Source organism: Lepisosteus platostomus, chromosome 26 (assembly GCF_059453375.1).
Source record: "Lepisosteus platostomus isolate fLepPlt1 chromosome 26, fLepPlt1.hap1, whole genome shotgun sequence".
Taxonomy (NCBI): domain Eukaryota; kingdom Metazoa; phylum Chordata; class Actinopteri; order Semionotiformes; family Lepisosteidae; genus Lepisosteus; species Lepisosteus platostomus.
Window position 1 is genome coordinate 13,920,545 of NC_142636.1, and position 24,819 is coordinate 13,945,363.

Consider the following 24,819-nt stretch of genomic DNA (forward strand, 5'->3'; position numbering starts at 1 on the left):
TACTCATCTCCCTCTCTCCCTCTGTCTCCTACTCCTCTCCCTCTCCTACTCGTCTCCCTCTCTCTCTCCCTCTCTATCTCCTGCTCTTCCTCCCTCCCTCTCTCTTCTCTCATCTACTCTGCAGGTGTCTGCAGGGGTGTCCAGTCCTCGTCCTGGGGAGGTCAGTGTGTCTGCAGGGGTGTCCAGTCCTCTTCCTGGGGAGGTCAGTGTGTCTGCAGGGGTGTCCAGTCCTCGTCCTGGGGAGGTCAGTGTGTCTGCAGGGGTGTCCAGTCCTCGTCCTGGGGAGGTCAGTGTGTCTGCTGAGGGGTGTCCAGCCCTCGTCCTGGGGAGGTCAGTGTGTCTGAAGGGGTGTCCAGTCCTCGTCCTGGGGGGGTCAGTGTGTCTGCTGAGGGGTGTCCAGTCCTGGAGGGATAGTCAGTTTCTAGATCTCTGTACAGTGTGTACACTGTTGTACACTGTGCACTGAGAGTCTGACTTGAGACACTGTAAAACCTGGAGCGGATCAGACTGCTGTGCACTGGTAGTCTGACTGACAGCACTGTAAAACCTGGAGTGGATCAGACTGCTGTGCACTGGGAGTCTGACTGACAGCACTGTCACACCTGGAGCGGATCAGACTGCTGTGCACTGGGAGTCTGACTGACAGCACTGTAAAACCTGGAGCGGATCAGACTGCTGTGCACTGGGAGTCTGACTGACAGCACTGCAACACCTGGAGCGGATCAGACTGCTGTGCACTGGGAGTCTGACTGACAGCACTGTCACACCTGGAGCGGATCAGACTGCTATGCACTGGGAGTCTGACTGACAGCCCTGTCACACCTGGAGCGGATCAGACTGCTGTGCACTGGGAGTCTGACTGACAGCACTGTCACACCTGGAGCGGATCAGACTGCTCTCACTGGGAGTCTGACTGACAGCACTGTCACACCTGGAGCGGATCAGACTGCTGCGCACTGGGAGTCTGACTGACAGCACTGTCACACCTGGAGCGGATCAGACTGCTGTGCACTGGGAGTCTGACTGACAGCCCTGTCACACCTGGAGCGGATCAGACTGCTGTGCACTGGGAGTCTGACTGACAGCCCTGTCACACCTGGAGCGGATCAGACTGCTGCGCACTGGGAGTCTGACTGACAGCCCTGTCATACCTGGAGCGGATCAGACTGCTGTGCACTGGGAGTCTGACTGACAGCCCTGTCACACCTGGAGCGGATCAGACTGCTCTCACTGGGAGTCTGACTGACAGCACTGTCACACCTGGAGCGGATCAGACTGCTGTGCAACAGAAATCTTACTGCAACAGAAAAGGGTAAACCTGGGGAACGATCAGACTCAAATGAACATTTCTTCCGTGTTTACTTGCAGAAGTACCCAATTCCTTCTTCGCCGGCGCTGCTGCCGGCCAGGCTCGCGGAAACTCACCCGCTCCCCCTGGTTACGTCCTCACCCACAAACTCATCATTTTGTAGCGAAAGTTGGAAGTTTCCTCCCCCCCCCTCACCCCCTGACTAACGCGATGAGGCGCGATGACGTCTCTCCGCCACCGTCCCTCCCCTGCGCGGCACGTCGGCGGCGGCGCGCTCTCACGCGTGTGCGTGGGACAGGGCGTCGCGTCATCACGACGGCGGCGGCGGCGGCGGTCTCCATGGCGACGCCGCGTGCTGCAGCAGTGACGTCCGAGGGGCCCGTGGCGAGTAGGCGTGACCCCCCCCCCCCCCCTCCTCCCTCCCTCTCTCTCTCTCCCCGGCGTGGGCGGCCCCGTGAGTGAAACACGACACCCCAGAGAGAGAGCAGGGGGGGCAGAGGGAGTCGAGCCGAGCGAAGGAACAAGAAGTCAGTAAAAGAGAGAGAGAGGAGAGGAAGGGAGACGCGCTCACTCTGCCTGACCGAGAGTTTTCCTGTGTCCCTGCGGGCGGCCGGCCGGGCCGGAGTCGTGCGTGGACACTGCGACCGCACGCGGAGCGGGAGCGCACACGCGGGGCCCCGCTGCCTGCCCACTTTCCCCACGCGTGTGCGTCTGGCGAGCTCGCCCCGGGTCCACTCCAACTCTTCCCCAGCAAGCCAGCAGCTCCGGGGGCAGAGACCGCCGGGAGAGGAGGAGGAGGAGGAGGAGGGAGAGAGAGAGAGAGAGAGAGAGGGAGAGAGGAAGGGGCGGCGCGGGGAGGGAGCTCGGGGGAGCGCAGGGGCTCGGATTTATTCCACCTCGGCTCCAGATCCACGGGCGACGGGAAGGGAGCGAGAGAGGAGCGAGCGGAAAAGTTTTTTTTTTTTGGCTGGAGAGACCGCGACGCGGGCGGCAGGCTCGTCTGTTCCAGCCCGAGAGGCGCGATGAAGACGCCGGGAGAGACGGGTGAGTGTTTCGGGCTCCGCCGCCGTGCGCGGTCCGGTCCGGACCGGTCCGGTCCGGGGACGCGAGCGGGCCGGGCCGGACCTGCTCGGCTCGGGTTCGGGGCGAGCGAGCGCGGCGGGTCGTTATTATGGGGGTGTCTGAGCGGGGCGGGCGCAGCGCCACTCAGCCCATTAAATTTCCAAAACTTCCTCCCAACTTCGTCAAGTCTGTGGTCCGCTCGGAGCCTCCATTTTACTGCTCCGCTCGCGTCTCGTATTTCAAATCTCAGCCCCCGGGCAGGTTTCGGGGTCCCTCTGCTGTGTTTCTGGGGGCGTGTTGGGTGAGGGGGGGGGGGTTGTGGGGGTGTGTTGGTGGGGATCGGAGGGGTTCCGGAAACCCATTTGTTGTGGACGCGCCGGCCCGGTTCTGTGCGGTCGCCCGCTGTTGCTCGGCCAGCGCTCGAGTTGGGAAGTTTCGGGGGGAGGAGGGGTGTGTGTAGGGGGGGGGGTGGAGAGTTGGCGGCTCCCGCCCGAGACCCCGGACCCCAGACCCAGTAGCCCGGGTTAGTGAGAGGTCACGGCTCCGGTACCGGGCCGGGCGGCTGGAGCTGGACTCCGCTGTCGCCGCTCCCGGGCCGGAGCCGAGCCCGGAGCTGCGAGGCGGACCTGTTGAATGCCGAGACGGCGGCGGGCTGGGGAGCTGCGCTGTCGGGGCTCCGGGGTGCCCCGGGTTCGGGAGCCGCAGGGCGGCGGTGCGGGGGGAGAGAGGGGGGCAGGCGCCCATGCCGGGGACGGGACGGGCCGGGGAGAGAGGAGCGGAGCGGAGTGTCACTCAAGATGGAAGCGCTCCCGGCCTACCGCGCGCCCGGCCCCCGTGAGAGCCGCCGCCGCCGCGCGAGCCGGCCCGAGGGTGACGGCGCCGGCGCGTGCCGGGGCCCCTGGGTGCCCAGAGATGGGGGGGTTCAGCTGGGGGCAAGTCGGCCCGGGCTGCGGGGTTTTGTTTTCGGGACTGGGCTGCTCGGAGTCGCCCTCTCCCCCCCCCTTCCCCTGTTCCGGAAGTGGTGCTGCGGGCCTCGCCGCTCGGAATGTGTCGGAATCCATGTTGGAGAAGAGGAGGAGGGGGGGTCTGTGCTCCCGGGTTTCCCTCTTGTTAACGGGACCGGACCGCCGGACTTCGTTCCGGGCCGGCTCGGACCCGCCACGGACCCCCCGCTCGCCGTGTTGCACGCACTTCGGGAGGAGTTTGGCCGCGTCACGGGCTGCGCCCACGGTCACGCATTGTTGTGCTGGCTGGCGAAACTTTTTCTCCCCCCTCCTCCTCCTCCTCCCCCCCCTCGTCCTCCTCCTCCTCCGTCCGTGCGGGAGCAGTCTGGGAAGTCGCGCGCTCGAGGGGGGACAGTGGGGCGGGGGTGGGAGAGTTCGCGAGTGGGTCGGGCCCCGTGTTTTTACATCTCCCGAGCGCGCTCCGCCTGCCAAAGCGACGCTCGGGACACCCGGGCGCTCCGTGGCCCAGCCGCCCCCCCCCCGGCTCGGGTGTCTGGAGCGCAGTCTCCCGTCTCTCGGCCCCCTCCTCTCCCCCCTCATAAATAATTAAAGACAGTCTGAGCGCGGCTCGTGTGTAGTGAAGTCATGTTTAGTCACATTAAAAACATTAGTTATATATTCCATTACTCGCCCTCCCCCTCCCTCGCGCTGACTCGCGCACACTTGCTGCATTTTCCCTGTTTTTTCTTCGCAAGTGGAACTTTCTTCACGGAGGTATTTTCCTCTGCTGCGTGTGGTTGGGGCAGTGTGTGCGAGAGAATGTTTTAGTGCTGAGTGATGGAAAGATCTCTCTCCTCCGCGTCGTTCCTGCGCCTGTATCCCGGTCCCTGAGAATCTGGGCTCATGAGGACAGTACCAGGACCAGCTCAGTCCCTGAGAGCCCCAGTCCTTCATGGGCTCTGGGGTCCAGTCAGGGGTTAAAGGTCACTGAGAATCTGGGCTCATGAGGACAGTAACTGGACAGCTCAGTCTCAGTCCCCAGTCCTTCAGGTGCTCTGGGGGGTCTTCAGTCAGGGGTTAAAGGTCGCTGTGAATCTGGGCTCATGAGGACAGTAACTGGACCAGCTCAGTCCCCAAGAGCTCCAGTCTCTCTACACAGAGAGGGGTGGGAGTGTGGAACAGGCTTTCCAGCTGTGCTGGATCTGAGACTGAGCTGTCTTTACACAGAGAGGGGTGGGAGTGTGGAACAGGCTGCCCAGCTGTGCTGGATCTGAGACTGAGCTGCCCCTCCACACAGAGGGGGTGTTGGTGTGGCCGGTGCACGCGGGGTTATCAGAGCTGGGCTTTGATTTGTCAGGGCTGTGGTGGTGTTTGTTAAGCTCGTTATCAGATAAGCTGTCTTCCAGGACAGTCGGGACAATCAGGCCACTGAGTGATTGAATCAGTCTGTTGGCAGGCTCACTCCTCTGACTTCTCCCCCCCGTGTGCTCCTGTGCCTCCCTGCACCCCCTGTGTGCCCCCTGTGTGCTCCTGTGCCTCGCTGCGCCCCCTCTGTGCCCCTCTGTGCCTCCCTGCGCCCCCTGTGTGCCACTCTGTGCCTCGCTGCGCCCTCTGTGCCCCTCTGTGCCTCCCTGCACCCCCTGTGTGCCCCTCTGTGCCTCCCTGCACCCCCTGTGTGCCCCTCTGTGCCTCCCTGCACCCCCTGCGCCCCTGTGTGAAATCTGCAGTCCCTGCTCCAGCTCCGCCCGGGGAGACTGTGCTCCTCTCCCCAGACCGACCCCAGCACGGGGTCCTTCCTGAGGCCTGCTGCACCCTGGCCCAGGAGTGGGGCGGCAGCTCCTCCGGACTCCCGCGGCCCGGCGGGGGTGTTTTCGCGCTGTGGAAGGGGTGCCCGCTTCTTCGGGGCGATGGCGAGGTGTGGTGAGACACGGTCCTGGGGCTCCCCCAGAACGTGCGCGTGCTCCCCTGGTTCTGGGTAAAGCGGCCCGTTTGGATTCGTTCACTTCCTCCATGCAGAGTCCTGGGTCATTGTCTGTGAGCGCCCCCCGTACCCCACTGTGAGGGCTCCCTCCCCTCACCAGTACCCCACTGTGAGCGCCCCCGTACCCCACTCACCCTCTCCTGTACCCCACTGTGAGCGCCCCCGTACCCCACTCACCCTCACCTGTACCCCACTCACCCTCACCTGTACCCCACTCACCCTCACCTGTACCCCACTGTGAGTGCCCATACCCCACTCACCCTCACCTGTACCCCACTGTGAGTGCCCGTACCCCACTCACCCTCTCCTGTACCCCACTGTGAGCACTGCCCCCTCTCCTGTACCCCACTGTGAGCGCCCCCGTACCCCACTCACCCTCACCTGTACCCCACTGTGAGTGCCCGTACCCCACTCACCCTCTCCTGTACCCCACTGTGAGGGCCTGTAGTGTGTGCCGGGGGCGCCCCGCTGTTGTTCCTGTGCTGGGGCTGGGAGCCTGTTACATCACCCTGCCTTGTCGCCGCGGCGCCGCTCCCGTAATCCCGGGGGGGGAGAGCCGGGAGCCGCGCTGGGAGCTGTCCCGCCGGGAGCTGAGGCCGGGGGTTGCGTAACGGGGATCGCCGGCCTTAATCAGCTTCCACCGGCAGAGCTAACGAGCTCTGACGAGCGGGGCGGCGTTCGTCCCGGGGCGACCCCCCCACCCCCCCGCGGGAGGGCAGCAGACACACGGCTTGTGAGGTGAAGAGCAGGGCAGCAGCTCGTCCCTGAGCTCTGTCCTGGGGGAGACCCTGTGTGGGCAGGGGCCGTGCCCTGCTGTGCCAGGCCCTGTTGTCAGACTGTGCTGTGCCAGGCTGTGCTGTTCTGTGCTGTGCCAGGCCCTGCTGTCAGACTGTGCTGTGCCAGGCTGTGCTGTGCCAGGCCCTGCTGTCAGACTGTGCTGTGCCAGGCCCTGTTGTCAGACTGTGCTGTGCCAGGCTGTGCCGTTCTGTGCTGTGCCAGGCCCTGTTGTCAGACTGTGCTGTGCCAGGCTGTGCCGTTCTGTGCTGTGCCAGGCCCTGTTGTCAGACTGTGCTGTGCCAGGCTGTGCCATTCTGCGCTGTGCCAGGCCCTGTTGTCAGACTGTGCTGTGCCGTTCTGTGCTGTGCCAGGCCCTGTTGTCAGACTGTGCTGTGCCAGGCCCTGTTGTCAGACTGTGCTGTGCCAGGCTGTGCCGTTCTGTGCTGTGCCAGGCCCTGTTGTCAGGCTGTGCTGTGCCAGGCCCTGTTGTCAGACTGTGCTGTGCCAGGCTGTGCTGTGCCAGGCTGTGCTGTGTCAGGCTGTGCTGTGCCAGTTCTGTGCCCTGCTGTACCAGGCTGTGCCAGGCCCTGTTGTCAGGCTGTGCTGTGCCAGGCCCTGTTGTCAGGCTGTGCTGTGTCAGGCCCTGCTGTCAGGCTGTGCTGTGCCAGTTCTGTGCCCTGCTGTACCAGGCTGTGCCGTTCTGTGCTGTGCCAGGCCCTGTTGTCAGGCTGTGCTGTGTCAGGCCCTGCTGTCAGGCTGTGCTGTGCCAGTTCTGTGCCCTGCTGTACCAGGCTGTGCCGTTCTGTGCTGTGCCAGGCCCTGTTGTCAGACTGTGCTGTGCCGTTCTGTGCCGTTCTGTGCCGTGCCAGGCCCTGTTGTCAGACTGTGCTGTGCTGTTCTGTGCTGTGCCCGGCCCTGTTGTCAGACTGTGCTGTCAGGCTGTGCTGTACCAGGCTGTGCCGGTCTGTGCTGTCAGGCCCTGTTGTCAGACTGTGCTGTACCAGGCTGTGCCAGGCCCTGTTGTCAGACTGTGCTGTGCCGTTCTGTGATGTGCCAGGCCCTGCTGTCAGGCTGTGCTGTGCCGTTCTGTGCTGTGTCAGGCCCTGCTGTCAGGCTGTGCTGTGCCGTTCTGTGCTGTGTCAGGCCCTGTTGTCAGACTGTGCTGTGCCAGGCTGTGCTAGGCCCTGCTGTCAGGCTGTGCTGTGCCGTTCTGTGATGTGCCAGGCCCTGTTGTCAGACTGTGCTGTGCCGCTCTGTGATGTGCCAGGCCCTGTTGTCAGACTGTGCTGTGCCAGGCTGTGCTGTGCCGTTCTGTGATGTGCCAGGCCCTGTTGTCAGACTGTGCTGTGCCAGGCTGTGCTAGGCCCTGCTGTCAGGCTGTGCACCAGGATCCCCAGGGCTGAGCTCCTCAGCTGAGGTACCTGTTGCTGCTCCTCCCGGACTCTCCATCTCTGATCTCTCGTTACCTGTCGCATCCGAGCCCCTCTCTGGGCTTCAGAGGATTAATTGGCGTTTATTTTATTTTTTCCTGCTCTGTGTTCCTGGGGTTATTTTTAGAGCTGAAGTGTGTGGTTGCTAGGAGATGTGTCCGCGAGGGGGAGGAGGGAGCGAGAGCAGAGGAAGAGTTTGCGTTGCGGCTGAGTGACAAACGCTCACGCACACGCAGTGAGTCAGCGCTGACGCACGGCGGCCAGGGACACGCAGCAGCATTGTGGCCACTGGCAGTGGGTGCACCTGGAGTGGGGAGCATCATAGGCAATGGGGGGATCAGAGTGTGTTCAGACGTGCGAGGGGAAGGGTCAGAGTGTGGTGCGCACGAGTGTGTTCAGACGCGCGAGGGGAAGGGTCAGAGTGTCGTGCGCGCGAGTGTGTTCAGACGTGCGAGGGGAAGGGTCAGAGTGTGGTGCGCACGAGTGTGTTCAGACCCGCGAGGGGAAGGGTCAGAGTGTGGTGCGCACGAGTGTGTTCAGACGTGCAAGAGGGGTTCAGTGTCGTGCGCACGAGTGTGTTCAGACGCGCGAGGGGAAGGGTCAGAGTGTCGTGCGCACGAGTGTGTTCAGACGCGCGAGGGGAAGGGTCAGAGTGTCGTGCGCGCGAGTGTGTTCAGACGTGCGAGGGGGGTTCAGTGTGGTGCGCGCGAGTGTTCACGCGTGCGAGGGGGGTTCAGTGTCGTGTGCACGGGTGTGTTCACGCGTGCGGGGGGGGGTTCCGTGTCGTGTGCACGGGTGTGTTCACGCGTGCGAGGGGGGGTCAGAGTGTCGTGTGCACGAGCATCTGTCTAGGAGGGTCTGAACCCATGTAAGGCTGTCTGACAGGGATGCCATGTTTGCGGTCACCTTCACCCACGGTCACCAGTGGAGATTAAGAGCAGGATGCACCTCTGTACACAGAGTGGAGGGTGAATGGAGCAAACAATGCAGCTCTATTGTTGAAGCTCTTACTCTGCGGTCCTTTGGGGAAGCAGTTGGACGGGTTTCTGGGATCGGGTTTGAGGTGCTGTACCTCCGAGCAGAGTGAAACCACACTGATGTTCCCCAGAGACGCTTGGGCAGGAAGTACAGTCGGCGCTGTGGTGCAGAGCACGGCACACTTCCTGTCACCAAGCACTGCCACAGATTCCAGGAATGCCCTGCCCCTTCTTCCTCCTGTGTTGTTAACTCTTTCATTCCTTGATAGCTGACGATCGGTTGGACACTCAGTCCAGCTCCTCTGTATCTTCACACTCACACTCCTTCATTATCATCAGAGCTGTAGAGTAACTGTAGAGACACTCAGTCCAGCTCCTCTGTATCTTCACACTCACACTCATTCATCATCATCAGAGCTGTAGAGTCACTGTAGAGACACTCAGTCCAGCTCCTCTGTATCTTCACACTCACACTCCTTCATCATCATCAGAGCTGTAGAGTAACTGTAGAGACACTCAGTCCAGCTCCTCTGTATCTTCACACTAACACTCCTTCATCATCATCAGAGCTGTAGAGTCACTGTAGAGACACTCAGTCCAGCTCATCTGTATCTTCACACTAACACTCCTTCATCATCATCAGAGCTGTAGAGTCACTGTAGAGACACTCAGTCCAGCTCCTCTGTATCTTCACACTCACACTCCTTCATCATCATCAGAGCTGTAGAGTAACTGTAGAGACACTCAGTCCAGCTCCTCTGTATCTTCACACTAACACTCCTTCATCATCATCAGAGCTGTAGAGTCACTGTAGAGACACTCAGTCCAGCTCCTCTGTATCTTCACACTCACACTCCTTCATCATCATCAGAGCTGTAGAGACACTCAGTCCAGCTCCTCTGTATCTTCACACAAACACTCCTTCATCATCATCAGACCTGTAAATAACTGCCCCCCCGTCTCTCCAGTGATGAATTTTTTATGCTCGTCTGGGTGTCAGTGTGTCAGCGCGTCGGTGTTTTGACTGTGACCTCAAGGCTGTCAGAAGAGAACAGGCTGTATCTGTCTGTACTGAGGCGCTGATACTGACACTGGCGAGGCAGATCTGGTGTCTGCAAACCTTGTATTGTTCAGAGACACGAGTTTATATTAACAGCAATCCTAACATTACCGAATTTAATGGTAATTAAACACAGGACGGGTTACAAATGACAGGAGGCTGTTCGCTCTGTCTTTAATTTATCCCAGGATCTCATCCAGCTGTGTCCTGGGAGAATCCAGTGGATCGGCTTCAACCACATGACTGGGCAGCGCGTTCCACTCTCCCAGCACCCTCTGTGTAGAGAACAGCCTCCTGATCTGGGCTCTTGTTCAGGTTTAAGTGCTGGTTCTGGAGATGCTTCAGACCCACGGAACCAGTACAGCTCACCCACAGTGCTGTGCTTGGCCATTTCCCATGAGCAGTGGGAGCAAGTTCTAGAACAGCATCATGCATGATCGCTAATTATACAGATTAACAGTGGAGCAAGTCTTCTCCAGCTCTGATGATGATGAAGGAGTGTGAGTGTGAAGATACAGAGGAGCTGGACTGAGTGTCTCTACAGTGACTCTCCAGCTCTGATGATGATGATGATGAAGGAGTGTTAGTGTGAAGATACAGAGGAGCTGGACTGAGTGTCTCTACAGTGACTCTACAGCTCTGATGATGATGAAGGAGTGTTAGTGTGAAGATACAGATGAGCTGGACTGAGTGTCTTTACAGTGACTCTACAGCTCTGATGATGATGAAGGAGTGTGAGTGTGAAGATACGGGTGACTGAGTGTCCTAGATCTCTCGCACTTCGGTCTCTGTGATTCCTCTTTGTATTCAGGCAGGCAGTGTTGTGAAAAACCTGTTAGTTCGGTATTTCCGATGTTGTCGACCTGCACAGCTCTGAGCTGCTGCCGAGAAACACGATGATCTCATCTCCCACCCCCACCCCCTCTCGGGACGGGGCTGTTCGGAGGGGCTCCGCTTTCTAAGAACGCGGCCCTGCCCGGCAGTCCTTCGCAGGACCTCTCTCTCCCTCTGTCCCCCCCCGTCTCTCTCCTGCTGTCCCAGGACACTCGTTTTGACAGGCGCTCTCAGCTCAGTCATTATTGATGCGGCTCTCTGCTCGCGGAGTGAGGGGGATCGGGTGTCTCCCCGGGGTGGGGGTTTGAGTGAGGTCATGAAGGTTGAGGTGGGGTCACACTCTCCGGGAGCAGCAGGCCCTTGTTTCCAGCTCCTGCAGTGTTGTCATTCAGACTCCCAGCAAGCAGCTGTGCAATCCAGCCCAACCACTCCAGGTTTTCCAGTCACAATCATACCAATTTAACCCCTCTCTCTCTCTCAGTGCAGTGTTCATGTACTGGAGTGTCCAGTCAGTGTGTCTGTATTAACCCCTCTCTCTCAGTGCAGTGTTGATGTACTGGAGTGTCCAGTCAGTGTGTCTGTATGAACCCCTCTCTCTCTCAGTGCAGTGTTAATGTACTGGAGTGTCCAGTCAGTGTGTCTGTATTAACCCCTCTCTCTCAGTGCAGTGTTGATGTACTGGAGTGTCCAGTCAGTGTGTCTGTATGAACCCCTCTCTCTCTCAGTGCAGTGTTAATGTACTGGAGTGTCCAGTCAGTGTGTCTGTATTAACCCCTCTCTCTCAGTGCAGTGTTAATGTACTGGAGTGTCCAGTCAGTGTGTCTGTATGAACCCCTCTCTCTCTCAGTGCAGTGTTAATGTACTGGAGTGTCCAGTCAGTGTGTCTGTATTAACCCCTCTCTCTCAGTGCAGTGTTAATGTACTGGAGTGTCCAGTCAGTGTGTCTGTATTAACCCCTCTCTCTCAGTGCAGTGTTAATGTACTGGAGTGTCCAGTCAGTGTGTCTGTATTAACCCCTCTCTCTCAGTGCAGTGTTAATGTGCTGGAGTGTCCAGTCAGTGTGTCTGTATTAACCCCTCTCTCTCTCAGTGCAGTGTTAATGTACTGGAGTGTCCAGTCAGTGTGTCTGTATGAACCCCCCTCTCTCTCTCTCTAACAGGGTTTGCTTTCCCAGACTGGGCCTACAAGCCTGAGTCGAGCCCCGGCTCCAGGCAGATCCAGCTCTGGCACTTCATCCTGGAGCTGCTGCGGAAGGAGGAGTACCACGATGTCATCGCCTGGCAGGGCGACTACGGCGAGTTCGTCATCAAGGACCCCGACGAGGTCGCCCGGCTCTGGGGCGCGAGGAAGTGTAAACCGCAGATGAACTACGACAAGCTGAGCCGCGCACTCAGGTGACTCTCTCTCCATCGTGGTCTGAGACTCTCCAGGCTGGACTGGACTGACTGGACTGGGAGCTGGACTAGTGATTCACTGGGATTATAATCAGACTCACTGACACTGACAGAGCAGTCTGAGACTCTCCAGGCTGGACTGGACTGACTGGACTGGGAGCTGGACTAGAGATTCACTGGGATTATAATCAGACTCACTGACAGAGCAGTCTGAGAGTCTGCAGGCTGGACTGGACTGACTGGACTGGGAGCTGGACTAGTGATTCACTGGGATTATAATCAGACTCCACTGACACTGACAGAGCAGTCTGAGACTCTCCAGGCTGGACTGGACTGACTGGACTGGGAGCTGGACTAGTGATTCACTGGGATTATAATCAGACTCACTGACAGCACAATCTTTTCTGGCCACTCCACTCAAAGTGCTATACGGGTCATGGGGATCCCCTCCACCCCCAATGTCTAACCCCAGCTGGATGATGCGCCTCTCCATTCACCACAGCAGCTCTCAGCGGGGAGGAGAGCAGAGTGATGAAGCCAGTTCAGAGATGGGGATTATTGGGAGGCCCTGATTGGTAAAGGCCAGGGGGGAAATTTGGCCAGTACACCGGCGTAACACCCCTACTCTTTTTGGGGAAATACCCTGTGATTTTTAATGACCACAGAGAGTCAGGATCTCTGTTTAACGTCTCATTCAAAGGATGGCGCCTTTTTTTACTGTATAGTGTCTCTATCGCTGTACTGGGAGATCAGGACCCACACAGACCACAGGGTGAGCGCCCCCTACTGGTCCCTCTTCCAGCAGCAACCTCAGCTTTTGCCAGGAGCCTCCCCTCCAGGTACTGGCCAGGCCCACACCTGCTGAGCTCCAGGGGGCGGCCAGCTAGGAGCTGTTGGCCATTGCACTCCCAGGGATCTGCCCGTCTTTGACCTCCGGGACCGGCAGCAGTCGAGCAGCCAGAGCAAGCGCTGGGTGTGTGAGGAGCACGCCTGTCCAGGGTCTCGCTGCTGTCTGCTTCGGCCCTCATCATGGCCCCTAGTCTCCGGTGTAAATACCCCTCCTGTAACGAGCTGCTTCGTGACCAACGCCTGTCCTGGGCACTAGTGGGAATTTCAGGGAGAATCCCAACAGCTCCGACGCTGTATCCCAGTCATTACTCTTGTTGTGTCTCCTCGTCTCCTGGTGCGAGACGAGCCCCGGCTCTGCAAAGTACTGTTTACCCAGCCGGTGGGGAAACATGCAATTTCAGCAGACGCAGACAGAGGGAGAGGAGCAGCAGAGAGCAGCAGAGAGACTGGCTGTGGGCGTCGTAGGATCCACCCACTAATTACTGGCACAGAGGTGTCTTTAAAAATATCGCACGGGCACGAGCGCACTGCCCGTGAGACAGACAGATCTCGCACGCACTTCGAGAATCATTTCAGCTCGCATCTGACAGGAGAAACGCTTCTGCCAAGCTGCTCTGTTTGACTTTCATGAATACAAGTGCAAACTGGGTGTTTGTATTATGCTAAAATACTTCTACACTATAGTACGATAGTACTCTGATTTCTGAAGAGCGATACTGTACTATACTACTACACTATAGTACAATAGTACTTTGAATTCTGAAGAGCAATACTGTGCTATACTACTACACTATACTACAACAGGCTCTGATTCTGAAGTGTGATACTGTATTATAATACTACACTATAGTACAGCACAGGATCTGATTCTAAAGTGTGATACTGTACTATAATACTACACTATAGTACAGCACAGGATCTGGTTCTAAAGTGTGATACTGTACTATAATACTACACTATAGTACAGCACAGGATCTGGTTCTAAAGTGTGATACTGTACTATAATACTACACTATAGTACAGCACAGGATCTGGTTCTAAAGTGTGATACTGTACTATAATACTACACTATAGTACAGCACAGGATCTGATTCTGAAGTGTGATTCTGTACTATAATACTACACTATAGTACAGCACAGGATCTGATTCTAAAGTGTGATTCTGTGCTATAATACTACACTATAGTACAGCACAGGATCTGATTTCTGAAGTGTGATACTGTACTATAATACTACACTATAGTACAGCACAGGATCTGATTCTGAAGTGTGATTCTGTACTATAATACTACACTATAGTACAGCACAGTATCTGATTCTGAAGTGTGATACTGTACTATAATACTACACTATAGTACAGCACAGGATCTGATTCTAAAGTGTGATACTGTACTATAATACTACACTATAGTACAGCACAGGATCTGATTCTAAAGTGTGATACTGTACTGTAATACTACACTATAGTACAGCACAGGATCTGATTCTGAAGTGTGATTCTGTACTATAATACTACACTATAGTACAGCACAGTATCTGATTCTGAAGTGTGATTCTGTGCTATAATACTACACTATAGTACAGCACAGGATCTGATTCTAAAGTGTGATACTGTACTATAATACTACACTATAGTACAGCACAGGATCTGATTCTAAAGTGTGATACTGTACTATAATACTACACTATAGTACAGCACAGGATCTGATTCTGAAGTGTGATTCTGTACTATAATACTACACTCTAGTACAGCACAGGATCTGATTTCTGAAGTGTGATACTGTACTATAATACTACACTATAGTACAGCACAGGATCTGATTCTGAAGTGTGATTCTGTACTATAATACTACACTCTAGTACAGCACAGGATCTGATTCTAAAGTGTGATTCTGTACTATAATACTACACTATAGTACAGCACAGTATCTGATTCTGAAGTGTGATACTGTACTATAATACTACACTATAGTACAGCACAGGATCTGATTCTAAAGTGTGATTCTGTACTATAATACTACACTCTAGTACAGCACAGGATCTGATTTCTGAAGTGTGATACTGTACTGTAATACTACACTATAGTAGAGCACAGGATCTGATTCTGAAGTGTGATTCTGTACTATAATACTACACTATAGTACAGCACAGGATCTGATTTCTGAAGTGTGATACTGTACTGTAATACTATGCTACAGCGCCGTGATTAGGTGTGATGCTGTAGTTAGTCCCGTCCGCTGTGCTGGAGTCCGGTACAGCGCTGGGCGGAGACGCAGGACCGCACGCTGCAGTGTGAACAGTCCCTGCACACTGGAGCGCACGTTTGTGGAGGAGAGTGTGTCGGTGTCGGCCCCTCCTGCCCTGGGGTCACACGCAGAACAAAGAGCTCTTTCTGTGGGGTAACAATAAGGCCGGGAACGTGACGGTCATACTCGCCCTCCCTCTCGCGCACAATGGGGGCTGTTGTCCCACAGCCTGACCAGACCCAGGGGCGCACTCCCTGAGCACTGACCCGCACTCGAATCTCTGCACCATGATCAAAGATAGACTGGCAACTCTAACTGGGATTATCGTCAGCAAGATAACAAGTAATCCAGCTCCCAGTCCAGTCAGTCCAGTCCAGCCTGCAGACTCTCAGGCTGCTCTGTCAGTGTCAGTGAGTCTGGTTATAATCCCAGTGAATCTCTAGTCCAGCTCCCAGTCCAGTCCAGCCTGCAGACTCTCAGACTGCTCTGTCAGTGTCAAAGGGAGTCTGATTCCTGTGTGCAGCAGTGCAGTAAAGCACCCCTGTCTGTCTGTGTTACAGGTATTACTATAACAAGCGGATTCTGCACAAGACCAAGGGGAAACGCTTCACCTACAAGTTCAACTTCAACAAACTGGTCCTGGTCAACTACCCTTTCATTGACATGGGCTCTGCAGGTCAGTGCTCTTCAAACTCCACTGCGTCTGTTTTTCGGTCTTACACACTATGTATTGGAGTGTCCAGTCAGTGTGTCTGTATTAACCCCTCTCTCTCTCAGTGCAGTGTTAATGTACTGGAGTGTCCAGTCAGTGTGTCTGTATTAACCCCTCTCTCTCTCAGTGCAGTGTTAATGTACTGGAGTGTCCAGTCAGTGTGTCTGTATTAACCCCTCTCTCTCTCTCAGTGCAGTGTTAATGTACTGGAGTGTCCAGTCAGTGTGTCTGTATTAACCCCTCTCTCTCTCTCAGTGCAGTGTTCATGTACTAGAGTGTCCAGTCAGTGTGTCAGTATTAACCCCTCTCTCAGTGCAGTGTTCATGTACTGGAGTGTCCAGTCAGTGTGTCTGTATTAACCCCTCTCTCTCTCAGTGCAGTGTTAATGTACTGGAGTGTCCAGTCAGTGTGTCTGTATTAACCCCTCTCTCTCAGTGCAGTGTTAATGTACTGGAGTGTCCAGTCAGTGTGTCTGTATTAACCCTCTCTCTCTCAGTGCAGTGTTAATGTACTGGAGTGTCCAGTCAGTGTGTCTGTATTAACCCCTCTCTCTCTCAGTGCAGTGTTAATGTACTGGAGTGTCCAGTCAGTGTGTCTGTATTAACCCCTCTCTCTCTCAGTGCAGTGTTAATGTACTGGAGTGTCCAGTCAGTGTGTCTGTATTAACCCCTCTCTCTCTCAGTGCAGTGTTAATGTACTGGAGTGTCCAGTCAGTGTGTCTGTATTAACCCCTCTCTCTCAGTGCAGTGTTCATGTACTGGAGTGTCCAGTCAGTGTGTCTGTATTAACCCCCCTCTCTCTCTCAGTGCAGTGTTAATGTACTGGAGTGTCCAGTCAGTGTGTCTGTATTAACCCCTCTCTCTCTCAGTGCAGTGTTAATGTACTGGAGTGTCCAGTCAGTGTGTCTGTATTAACCCCTCTCTCTCTCTCTAGGCAGTGGAGTCCCTCAGAGCGCCCCTCCTGTGCCGTCTGGGGGGGCTCATTTCCGGTTCCCCCCCTCCACGCCCTCCGACGTGCTGTCCCCCAGCGAGGAGCTGCGCAGCCCGGGCGTGTTCTCCAGCGTGGCGCGGCGCATGGCCCGGGGCTCCGTGAGCGACTGCAGCGACGGCACCTCCGTCAACTCCGAGATCGAGGAGGGGGGCGGCGGCGGCGGGGCGGAGGAGCGGGCCGGCGGCGGCGGGCGGGACGTCCCGGGCGGCGGCGGCGGCGGGGGGGGCTTCCGCGGCATCCTGCACCCCCGGCTGTCGCACGACTCGCTGTTCCGCGTCTACGGCGGGCCGCCGCCCCCGCCCCGCCCTCCCCCCGCGCACCGCGTGCACCCCGACCCCCTCAGCCCCTTCCCGGTGTCGCCCCTGCCCGGGCCGGGCGCCGGCGGCGGGGGCTCGCTCCTGGCGCCCGCGCTGTCGCCCGCGCTGTCCATGACGCCCTCCTCGCACCTGCCCTACACCCCTTCGCCCACGCTGAGCCCCATGCTGGGCACCCACTTCTCCTTCAACCCCGAGGACATGAAGCGCTACCTGCAGGCGCACACGCAGAGCGTCTACAACTACCACCTCAGCCCCCGCGCCTTCCTGCACTACCCCAACATCGTGGTGCCGCAGCCCCAGCGCCCCGACAAGGCCGGGGAGGGCCGGGAGCGGGGGCACCCCTCGCTGTCGCACCCGCTGCCCCTCCCGCACGGCCACGGCCACGCGCTGGGCCCCCCGCTGCACCTGCCCGCCGACGAGCCGGCGCCCCACCTGTCGCCCTTCAAGTTCAAGCTGCAGCCCCCGCCGCTGGGCCGCAAGCACCGCGACGGCCAGCAGAACCAGAACCAGCCGGGCCGGGCCGGCTCGGGCCCCCCGCCCTCCTCGCTCTCCTACGGCGGCGGCGGCGACCTCGGCTCGGCCGGCAGCTCCGGCCTGGCGTCCCACCCCCCCTGCTCCTCCTCCTCCTCCTCCTCCTCCGGCGGGGGGCTCCCCAAGATCAAGGTGGAGCCCATCTCCGACGTGGACTCGGAGGAGGAGGAGGAGGAGGTGGAGGTGACGGACATCAGCGAGGAGGACCGGGAGGACGAGGAGGACGACGACGACCCCTTCTCGGCGCCCCACAACGGGACCGCGGGCGACGAGGAGCTGGACGAGGACGTGTTCAAGACCCCCGCCGCCCCTCCCCTCCTGGCCCCGGCCCGGCCCGCCCCCAAGAGCGAGCCCCCCGAGCCCGCCCCGGCGCCCCCCCCGCCGCCGCCGCCCCTGAGCCCCGGCGGCACCAAGTGCATCCCCCTGAAGCTGCGCTTCAAGCGGCGCTGGAGCGAGGACCAGCGACTGGAGGCCGGCGCCGAGGAGAGCGACGACAAGAAGGTGCGCAGCAGCGAGGAGGGGGGCGCCGAGGGGGAGCGCTCGCCCGGCAGCCCCCCGGCCCCCGCCCCCGCCCCCGCCGGCCAGGACCTGCACCGCGCCGCCGCCCAGCTCTCGCTGGAGAACAGGGACTGCTGATCCCACCTCCCCCAGCCCCCGACACACTGACCCACCGGACACCGGACACCGGACACTGACGGCCCCTCGTATAAGCTCCACGGAACACGCTGGATTCGCCGTGATCCCTCTGCCCCGCCTCTCCGCGGGCTCCCATCTCCGAAGTGGCCTTCTCGCCCGGACCGCCCGGGGCGCCGCACTGCTCGTACTGCCCCTGCGCCCCAGCGCCCCGCTCCTGCCCCCCCCCCCTCCTGCAGTTCCGTGTAAAGTGCCTGTTTTTACCACGTTCACCAGCCGGCGGCGCTCCCTGGGCCACGGCCTGCAGACTGACCCGCTCGCTCGCGCCCGGGCCGCCTCGCGGGGTGTGTTCTGGGGAGGGGGCGTTTGACCCCCCCCCTCTCCGTGCAGGAAGGCCGAACCCTTGCACTCGGGCGACACACGCAAGCACACACGCACACACACTACACCGTACAGAGCCGCGTGGCGGGGTGACACTCGGACCCGCGGCCGACGCTCGGCTCCAGATCCGGGGGGCCACGCGAACCGAGCTCTCCTCCGGCGAGTGTCCGGCCTGGACCAACGAGAGGGGGGGACCCCGGAGGTTGTACTGTAGACACGCGCGCGCACACACACACCAGATCAGGGAAGGGTTCTTTCTTGAAAAACAACCCGCCGCTCTTCGGATGCGGATCGAACTGACTCAAAGCCATGTGCAGCTGCGCTCGGCCGCTCCGGGCTGGGTCTGACGAGCCAGCCCTTGCCGCTTCGGGTCTGCGGCCCCCCGCCCTGCGCCGGCCGGCTCGGGTCTGCCGGTCGTGGCATGACCCCTGACCCCCACCGGCGTCCAACCCCTGTTCCTACTGCCCGTCTTGGCCTGATTCCTGTCCCCCACTGCCCACTGGGGCGACCCCCTACTGCCCATCACAGCATGACCCCTGTCTTTTACCTCCTATCATGGTGTTCAACCCCTGTCTCTACCACCCATCATGGCATGACTCCTGACCCCAGCTCGGCGTCCAACCCCTGTCCCTACTGCTCATCATGGCATGACTTCTGACCCCCAGCGTGGCGTCCAACCCCTGTCCCTACTGCTCATCATGGCATGACTCCTGACCCCCAGCGTGGCGTCCAACCCCTGTCCCTACTGCCCATCATGGCATGACTCCTGACCCCCAGCGTGGCGTCCAACCCCTGACCCTACTGCCCATCATGGCATGACTCCTGACCCCCAGCGTGGCGTCCAACCCCTGACCCTACTGCCCATCATGGCATGACTCCTGACCCCCAGCGTGGCGTCCAACCCCTGACCCCCTACTGCCCATCATGGCATGACTCCTGACCCCCAGCGTGGCGTCCAACCCCTGACCCCCTACTGCCCATCATGGCATGACTCCTGACCCCCAGCGTGGCGTCCAACCCCTGACCCCCTACTGCCCATCATGGCATGACTCCTGACCCCCAGCGTGGCGTCCAACCCCTGACCCTACTGCCCATCATGGCATGACTCCTGACCCCCAGCGTGGCGTCCAACCCCTGACCCCCTACTGCCCACTGTGGCGTCCAACCCCTCTCCCTACCGCCCATCATGGCATGCCCCTGTCCTTCACCTCCCAGCATGGCGTCCAGCCCCTGTCCATCACAGCATGACCCCTGTCCCCCGCCGCCCCGCCAGGCGCCCCACTCCTGTCCCCCGCTGCCCAGCGTGGTGCGCCCCCTGTGCCTTCTTTTTTTAGCCCGAACAAATTCCTAGTGAAGATGTTGTACACAGATACCACAGGCTCTCTACCTTTATATCTATAAAAATATATATATTACATATGCTAAACGGAGGGATAGAAATTTTTTAAGATAGCGTTAAAATTTTTATGATCGATCCAGGAAGTGATTTTTTAATTTTTTGTAAAGGAATTGGGGGGGTGGAGAGAGGGGGTGGCAGTCGGTCTGTCTCCCCCTCTCTCCCTCCCTCTCTCTCGCTCACTCTCTCCCGCGGGGGGGTGGAATTGGGCTTGTTTTTTGGGGGGTGGGTGGGGGAGGGGGAGGTTATGGGGTGGCAGGGAGGGGATCCCGGGATGTATCAGGGGATTTTAATAAAATGTTTATTTTTTTTTAAATTGAAAGAAGAAAATGATTTACAGCGAAAATGGAAAAATAAAATTGAAAAAAAAAAACTCTTTAGAGCACAGATCAGGGTGAAGATGGGGGGTGAGGACTCTGCTCCTGGTCGTCTGTGCTCCAGTACGGGGGAGCTGCAGAAAGCCCGGAGGTCCAGTACGGATCTGGAGCCGCCATCGCCATCCTGAGCTGTGCCTGTATTATAACTGACAGCTGCCTTACTCTCTTCTACATCCTGTCATATTTCTCGGCCTTGCGTCGCCTGCACTGGCCCCCCGCAGTGCTGCGCCCCTCGGGGTGGGGGTGGGGGGGGGCTGCCTCTCTTGTCCCTGAACGAGGTGGAGATCGGGTGCGTCTCCCATTTCAAGCTCGCTGTTTGGAGCCGGCCAGCAGGTGGCGCGATTCCAGGAACGCGGTGACAGGAAGTGCCCCACTGCTGGGATCTGTAGTTCTTTTCCCTTTTGCGGCGGACTACAAGGCCAGGCCTAGTCCGCCCTTGGGGCACGGCGACGGCACCGGTGCACGTGACGCAGGCTGGTTTAAGTTTCTTTAGCAAGTTAATATTTTCTCCCTCTTGTTTAATTTCCTCCTGGTATTGTCAATATTGCTGTTTTATTATTATTCTTGTTGTTTATTATTATTGTTGTTGTTGTTGTTGCTGTTGGCCGGCGCCTGGCCGCCCCCGGTGATGACCCCCCCCGACCTCGCGGCCCGGTCGTTATGGCGTTGAAGCCGGGAGGGCGTGGGGTGGAGGGGGGCGCCCGGAGCCCTGGGCCCTCTCGTCTCCTTGGAAGTTTATTTTCCAGCTCCCTGTTCCTGTGTGTTTAATTTGTGTTGGTCAAGGGAGGGAGGGGTCTATCATTTTCGCCAGATCTACTCTGTTCCTCTTTTCAAGCTGCCCCCCTCCCTCCCTGGGGGGAGACTAACTCCTGATATTCCACCTTCATCTCTCACCTTCCTCCTCTTTCTCTTGAATTGTAATTAAACTGTAATCAGGGTTCATTAAAACTGGTTCAAAACCACCTCTGCAGGGTCCAGGACTGATTCTTTACTCCAGTTCCTGTCCCAGTGGTACAGTCCAGTCTTAACATGCTACAACCTGGTCCAATGTTACAGTCCGTTCTAACACGCTACAGCCCTGTCCCAATGGTACAGTCCAGTCTAACACACTACAACCCTGTCCCAATAGTACAGTCCAGTCTAACATGCTACACCCCTGTCCCAATGGTACAGTCCAGTCTAACACGCTACAACCCTGTACTAATGGTACAGTCCAGTCTAACACGCTACAACCCTGTCCCAATGGTACAGTCCAGTCTAACACGCTACAACCCTGTCCCAATGGTACAGTCCAGTCTAACACGCTACAACCCTGTCCCAATGGTACAGTCCAGTCTAACACACTACAACCCTGTACTAATGGTACAGTCCAGTCTAACACGCTACACCCCTGTCCCAATGGTACAGTCCAGTCTAACACGCTACAACCCTGTACTAATGGTACAGTCCAGTCTAACATGCTACAACCCTGTACTAATGGTACAGTCCAGTCTAACACGCTACACCCCTGTCCCAATGGTACAGTCTAGTCTAACACACTGTCCCAATGGCTCAACTACAGCCCAATCCATCATACTGGACTCTAGGCCAAAATGATGCAGCCCAGTCCATAGGGTCCACGGCCTGCTGTCAACTCCCACCAGTCGGGCTCGGTCCACTTTACTGTACCACAGCCCGGTCCGCTATTCAGTTCAGTTGCTGCGCTGTAGCCCAGAGCCGATAGGCAGGGAGCTGCGCCGTCCCGGGCTGCTGCTGGAAAGCACAGCTCTGCTGCTCTGCTGCTCTGCTGCACGTCTCTGCAGACAGGCAGGTCCACCACAGGAACCTCAGCGCCCCCGTCACCCCTCTCCTCGCTCCGCTTTCGAGAAACCTGCGCACACGCCTGCCCTCTCCACATCCTCCCTGCCGCCGAGAGGCACCGGCGCCGCGTCACGGCCTCGCGGGCTCCTGCCGGCACGCTGGACACATCTCCCGGGCTGGACCGCTGTCCTCAGCGCATCTCGCAGGGCTGGAGAGACCTGCCGTCTGCTCAGAAACAGGGGGGCTGACCCCAGAGGACGGGTTAGAGCAAAGGAAGACATGAGAGAGAGAGACAGTCACTACTGCACGGAGCCTGAGAGAGAGAGACAGTCACTGCTGCACAGAGCCTGAGACAGGGGAGTCAGCACAATGTAGGCCCTGAGAGAGACAGTCACTACAGCACAGAGCCTGAGAGAGAGAGACAGTCACTGCTGCATGGAGCCTGAGAGAGAGAGACAGTCACTGCTGCATAGAGCCTGAGAGAGAGAGACAGTCACTGCTGCACGGAGCCTGAGAGAGAGACAGTCACTACTGCACAGAGCCTGAGAGAGAGAGAGACAGTCACTGCTGCACAGAGTCTGAGAGAGAGAGACAGTCACTACAGCACAGAGCTTGAGAGAGAGAGAGACAGTCACTGCTGCACAGAGCCTGAGAGAGACAGTCACTGCTGCACAGAGCCTGAGAGAGACAGTCACTACTGCACAGAGCTTGAGAGAGAGAGAGACAGTCACTACTGCACAGAGCCTGAGAGAGAGAGACAGTCACTACTGCACAGAGCCAGAGACAGGGGAGTCAGCACAGTGTAGGCCCTGAGAGAGACAGTCACTACAGCACAGAGACTGAGAGAGAGAGACAGTCACTACAGCACAGAGCCTGAGACAGGGGAGTCAGCACAGTGTAGGAGAGATGGAGGCAGGCAGAGGAGAGTCGGATATCAGTGCCGTGAGCTGCGCCGTGCAGCACTGCAGAGCTGCAGCAGCCGGGCAGGAAGCTGAGCAGCGCGGAGACGCAGGGAGACGCAGGGAGACGCAGGGAGACGCCTTGCAAAGCTGCTGTGAGGACTCAGCTGCAGAGCAGGTGATCCACTCCGGGCTCCTAGTGTAACAGGACTGGTCTACTGGACTGGGACTGTAGCTCCCAGTGTAACAGACTGGTCTACTGGACTGGGACTGTAGCTCCTAGTGTAACAGGACTGTTCTACTGGACTGGGACTGTAGCTCCTAGTGTAACAGACTGGTCTACTGGACTGGGACTGTAGCTCCTAGTGTAACAGGACTGTTCTACTGGACTGGGACTGTAGCTCCCAGTGTAACAGACTGGTCTACTGGACTGGGACTGGAGCTCCTAGTGTAACAGACTGGTCTACTGGACTGGGACTGTAGGTCCTAGTGTAACTGGACTGGTCTACTGGACTGGGACTGTAGCTCCATGTGTAACTGGACTGGTCTACTGGACTGGGACTGTAGCTCCCAGTGTAACAGGACTGGTCTACTGGACTGGGACTGTAGCTCCCAGTGTAACAGACTGGTCTACTGGACTGGGACTGTAGCTCCTAGTGTAACTGGACTGTTCTACTGGACTGGGACTGTAGCTCCTAGTGTAACAGACTGGTCTGCTGTGTTTTTTCCTGTACTTCCATACTTGCAGAAAAAAAGTCTCTGCCAGCAGAACAACAAAACCTGTCCAAATCTAAAAAAAACCTGTGGAAACAACTGGGCTGCCGTGCTGAGACGGGCCCGGCGCCTCGAGAGAGACCAGACACGCCCGCCCTGTCCCGGCGGGCTCCGCTCCCGACTGCGCTCCCGGGCGACGGCCGCCGCCGAGCCGAGCCTCCGGCGGGCCGCGGCTGCCACCTGGCGGCCCCTCGGCGGCGCTGCAGGCGGAGGCGCTGTGCACGTCGGCACGATCCGGACGCGGGACAGGGACAGGGGCCAGGTTTGAATTGCACGGGCTTCACCAAACACAGATGTCTGCACAGACGGAACGGTCTGTATTAAATGGCACTGAAACAAAGCATTTCACGCTTCTGTCTTAACTTTAATGTGCTTAATGTGTTTCATGTGCTTCCGAGGTCTCGGGCTTAAATGTTTGTGCAGTGACGTGGCGTTAGTTCTGCTCTGTAACAGTGTGAGAGTCGCTTCCACTCGCATTAAACACTAAGTCGCCCACCGCCACGCGGCGCACGACGCCACTCTCGCGCCCGCCATGTTGGCTCCGGCTGGCTCGAGCGGCGCGTGGATCCAAGATGGCGCCCTCGGCTCCTCCTCCTTCCTCCAGGAAGCCGCGCAGCGATTGGTGCGCCGTAGACACTGGCCCCGCCCCGCCCCCGGGCAGGAACTGACGTCATTTCATTTAAGAACGAGTAAAGATTTATTCCCGGCTGAAAAGAGCCTAAAGGAAACACAACGTTTCGGCTGTGGAGTCTTCTTCGGGCGTGTCATTGCATTTAGTTTCCTTTTCAGCCCCGGGTGTGAATGTTGCAGGCGGCGCCAGCAGGCGGAGAGGGGGTGGGGCTGTTAAGAGCGTCTTTCACCGGTGATACAGGTACAGGCGCTGTGGACCAGTCGGGGGCGCCCGGACCTGCTGAGGTCTTTCACGCGTGGCAGCTGGATGCAGTCAGGGTCCTGGTGTTGATTCCAGGGTTCCCAGCAGGTGAGCACTGGGGGCAGGGAGAGACAGAGCTGTCAGCCCTGTCCTGTGCAGTCTGAACCTGGACTGAGGGACACACACGCGCCTGTCTCACTGCACACACTGAGGAGACACCCCTGTCTCACAGCACACCAACCTGTCTTACTGCACACTGAGGAGACACCCCTGTC

At 58.1% G+C, this 24,819-nt stretch overlaps 2 protein-coding genes and 1 long non-coding RNA gene across 3 annotated transcripts in view; all 3 read left to right on the top strand.

Annotated features, from left to right (window-relative positions):
• The window catches only part of LOC148640272 (uncharacterized), a 178,441-nt gene that overhangs the window by 66,877 nt on the left and 86,745 nt on the right, over positions 1-24,819 (top strand). The gene's annotated exons all lie outside the window — the stretch shown is intronic.
• erfl3 (Ets2 repressor factor like 3) lies at positions 1,726-21,162 on the top strand. The gene is made up of 4 exons (XM_088620509.1): positions 1,726-2,353; positions 11,534-11,768; positions 15,424-15,539; positions 16,509-21,162. The coding sequence occupies exons 1-4, from the start codon at positions 2,332-2,334 to the stop codon at positions 18,047-18,049; spliced, it is 1,914 nt and encodes a 637-aa protein (XP_088476635.1). The 5' UTR covers positions 1,726-2,331; the 3' UTR covers positions 18,050-21,162.
• LOC148640276 (uncharacterized) lies at positions 2,360-9,366 on the top strand. Its single transcript, XM_088620536.1, has 2 exons — positions 2,360-8,239; positions 8,328-9,366. The coding sequence occupies exon 1, from the start codon at positions 3,005-3,007 to the stop codon at positions 3,923-3,925; it is 921 nt and encodes a 306-aa protein (XP_088476662.1). The 5' UTR covers positions 2,360-3,004; the 3' UTR covers positions 3,926-8,239; positions 8,328-9,366.

Coding starts and splice junctions, on each gene's coding strand:
- LOC148640276 (XM_088620536.1), top strand. CDS start 3,005: ATGCCGAGACGGCGGCGGGCTGGGGAGCTGCGCTGTCGGGGCTCCGGG.
- erfl3 (XM_088620509.1), top strand. CDS start 2,332: ATGAAGACGCCGGGAGAGACGG. Junction 2,354..11,533: donor GAAGACGCCGGGAGAGACGG/GTGAGTGTTTCG, acceptor TCTCTCTAACAG/GGTTTGCTTTCCCAGACTGG. Junction 11,769..15,423: donor AAGCTGAGCCGCGCACTCAG/GTGACTCTCTCT, acceptor TCTGTGTTACAG/GTATTACTATAACAAGCGGA.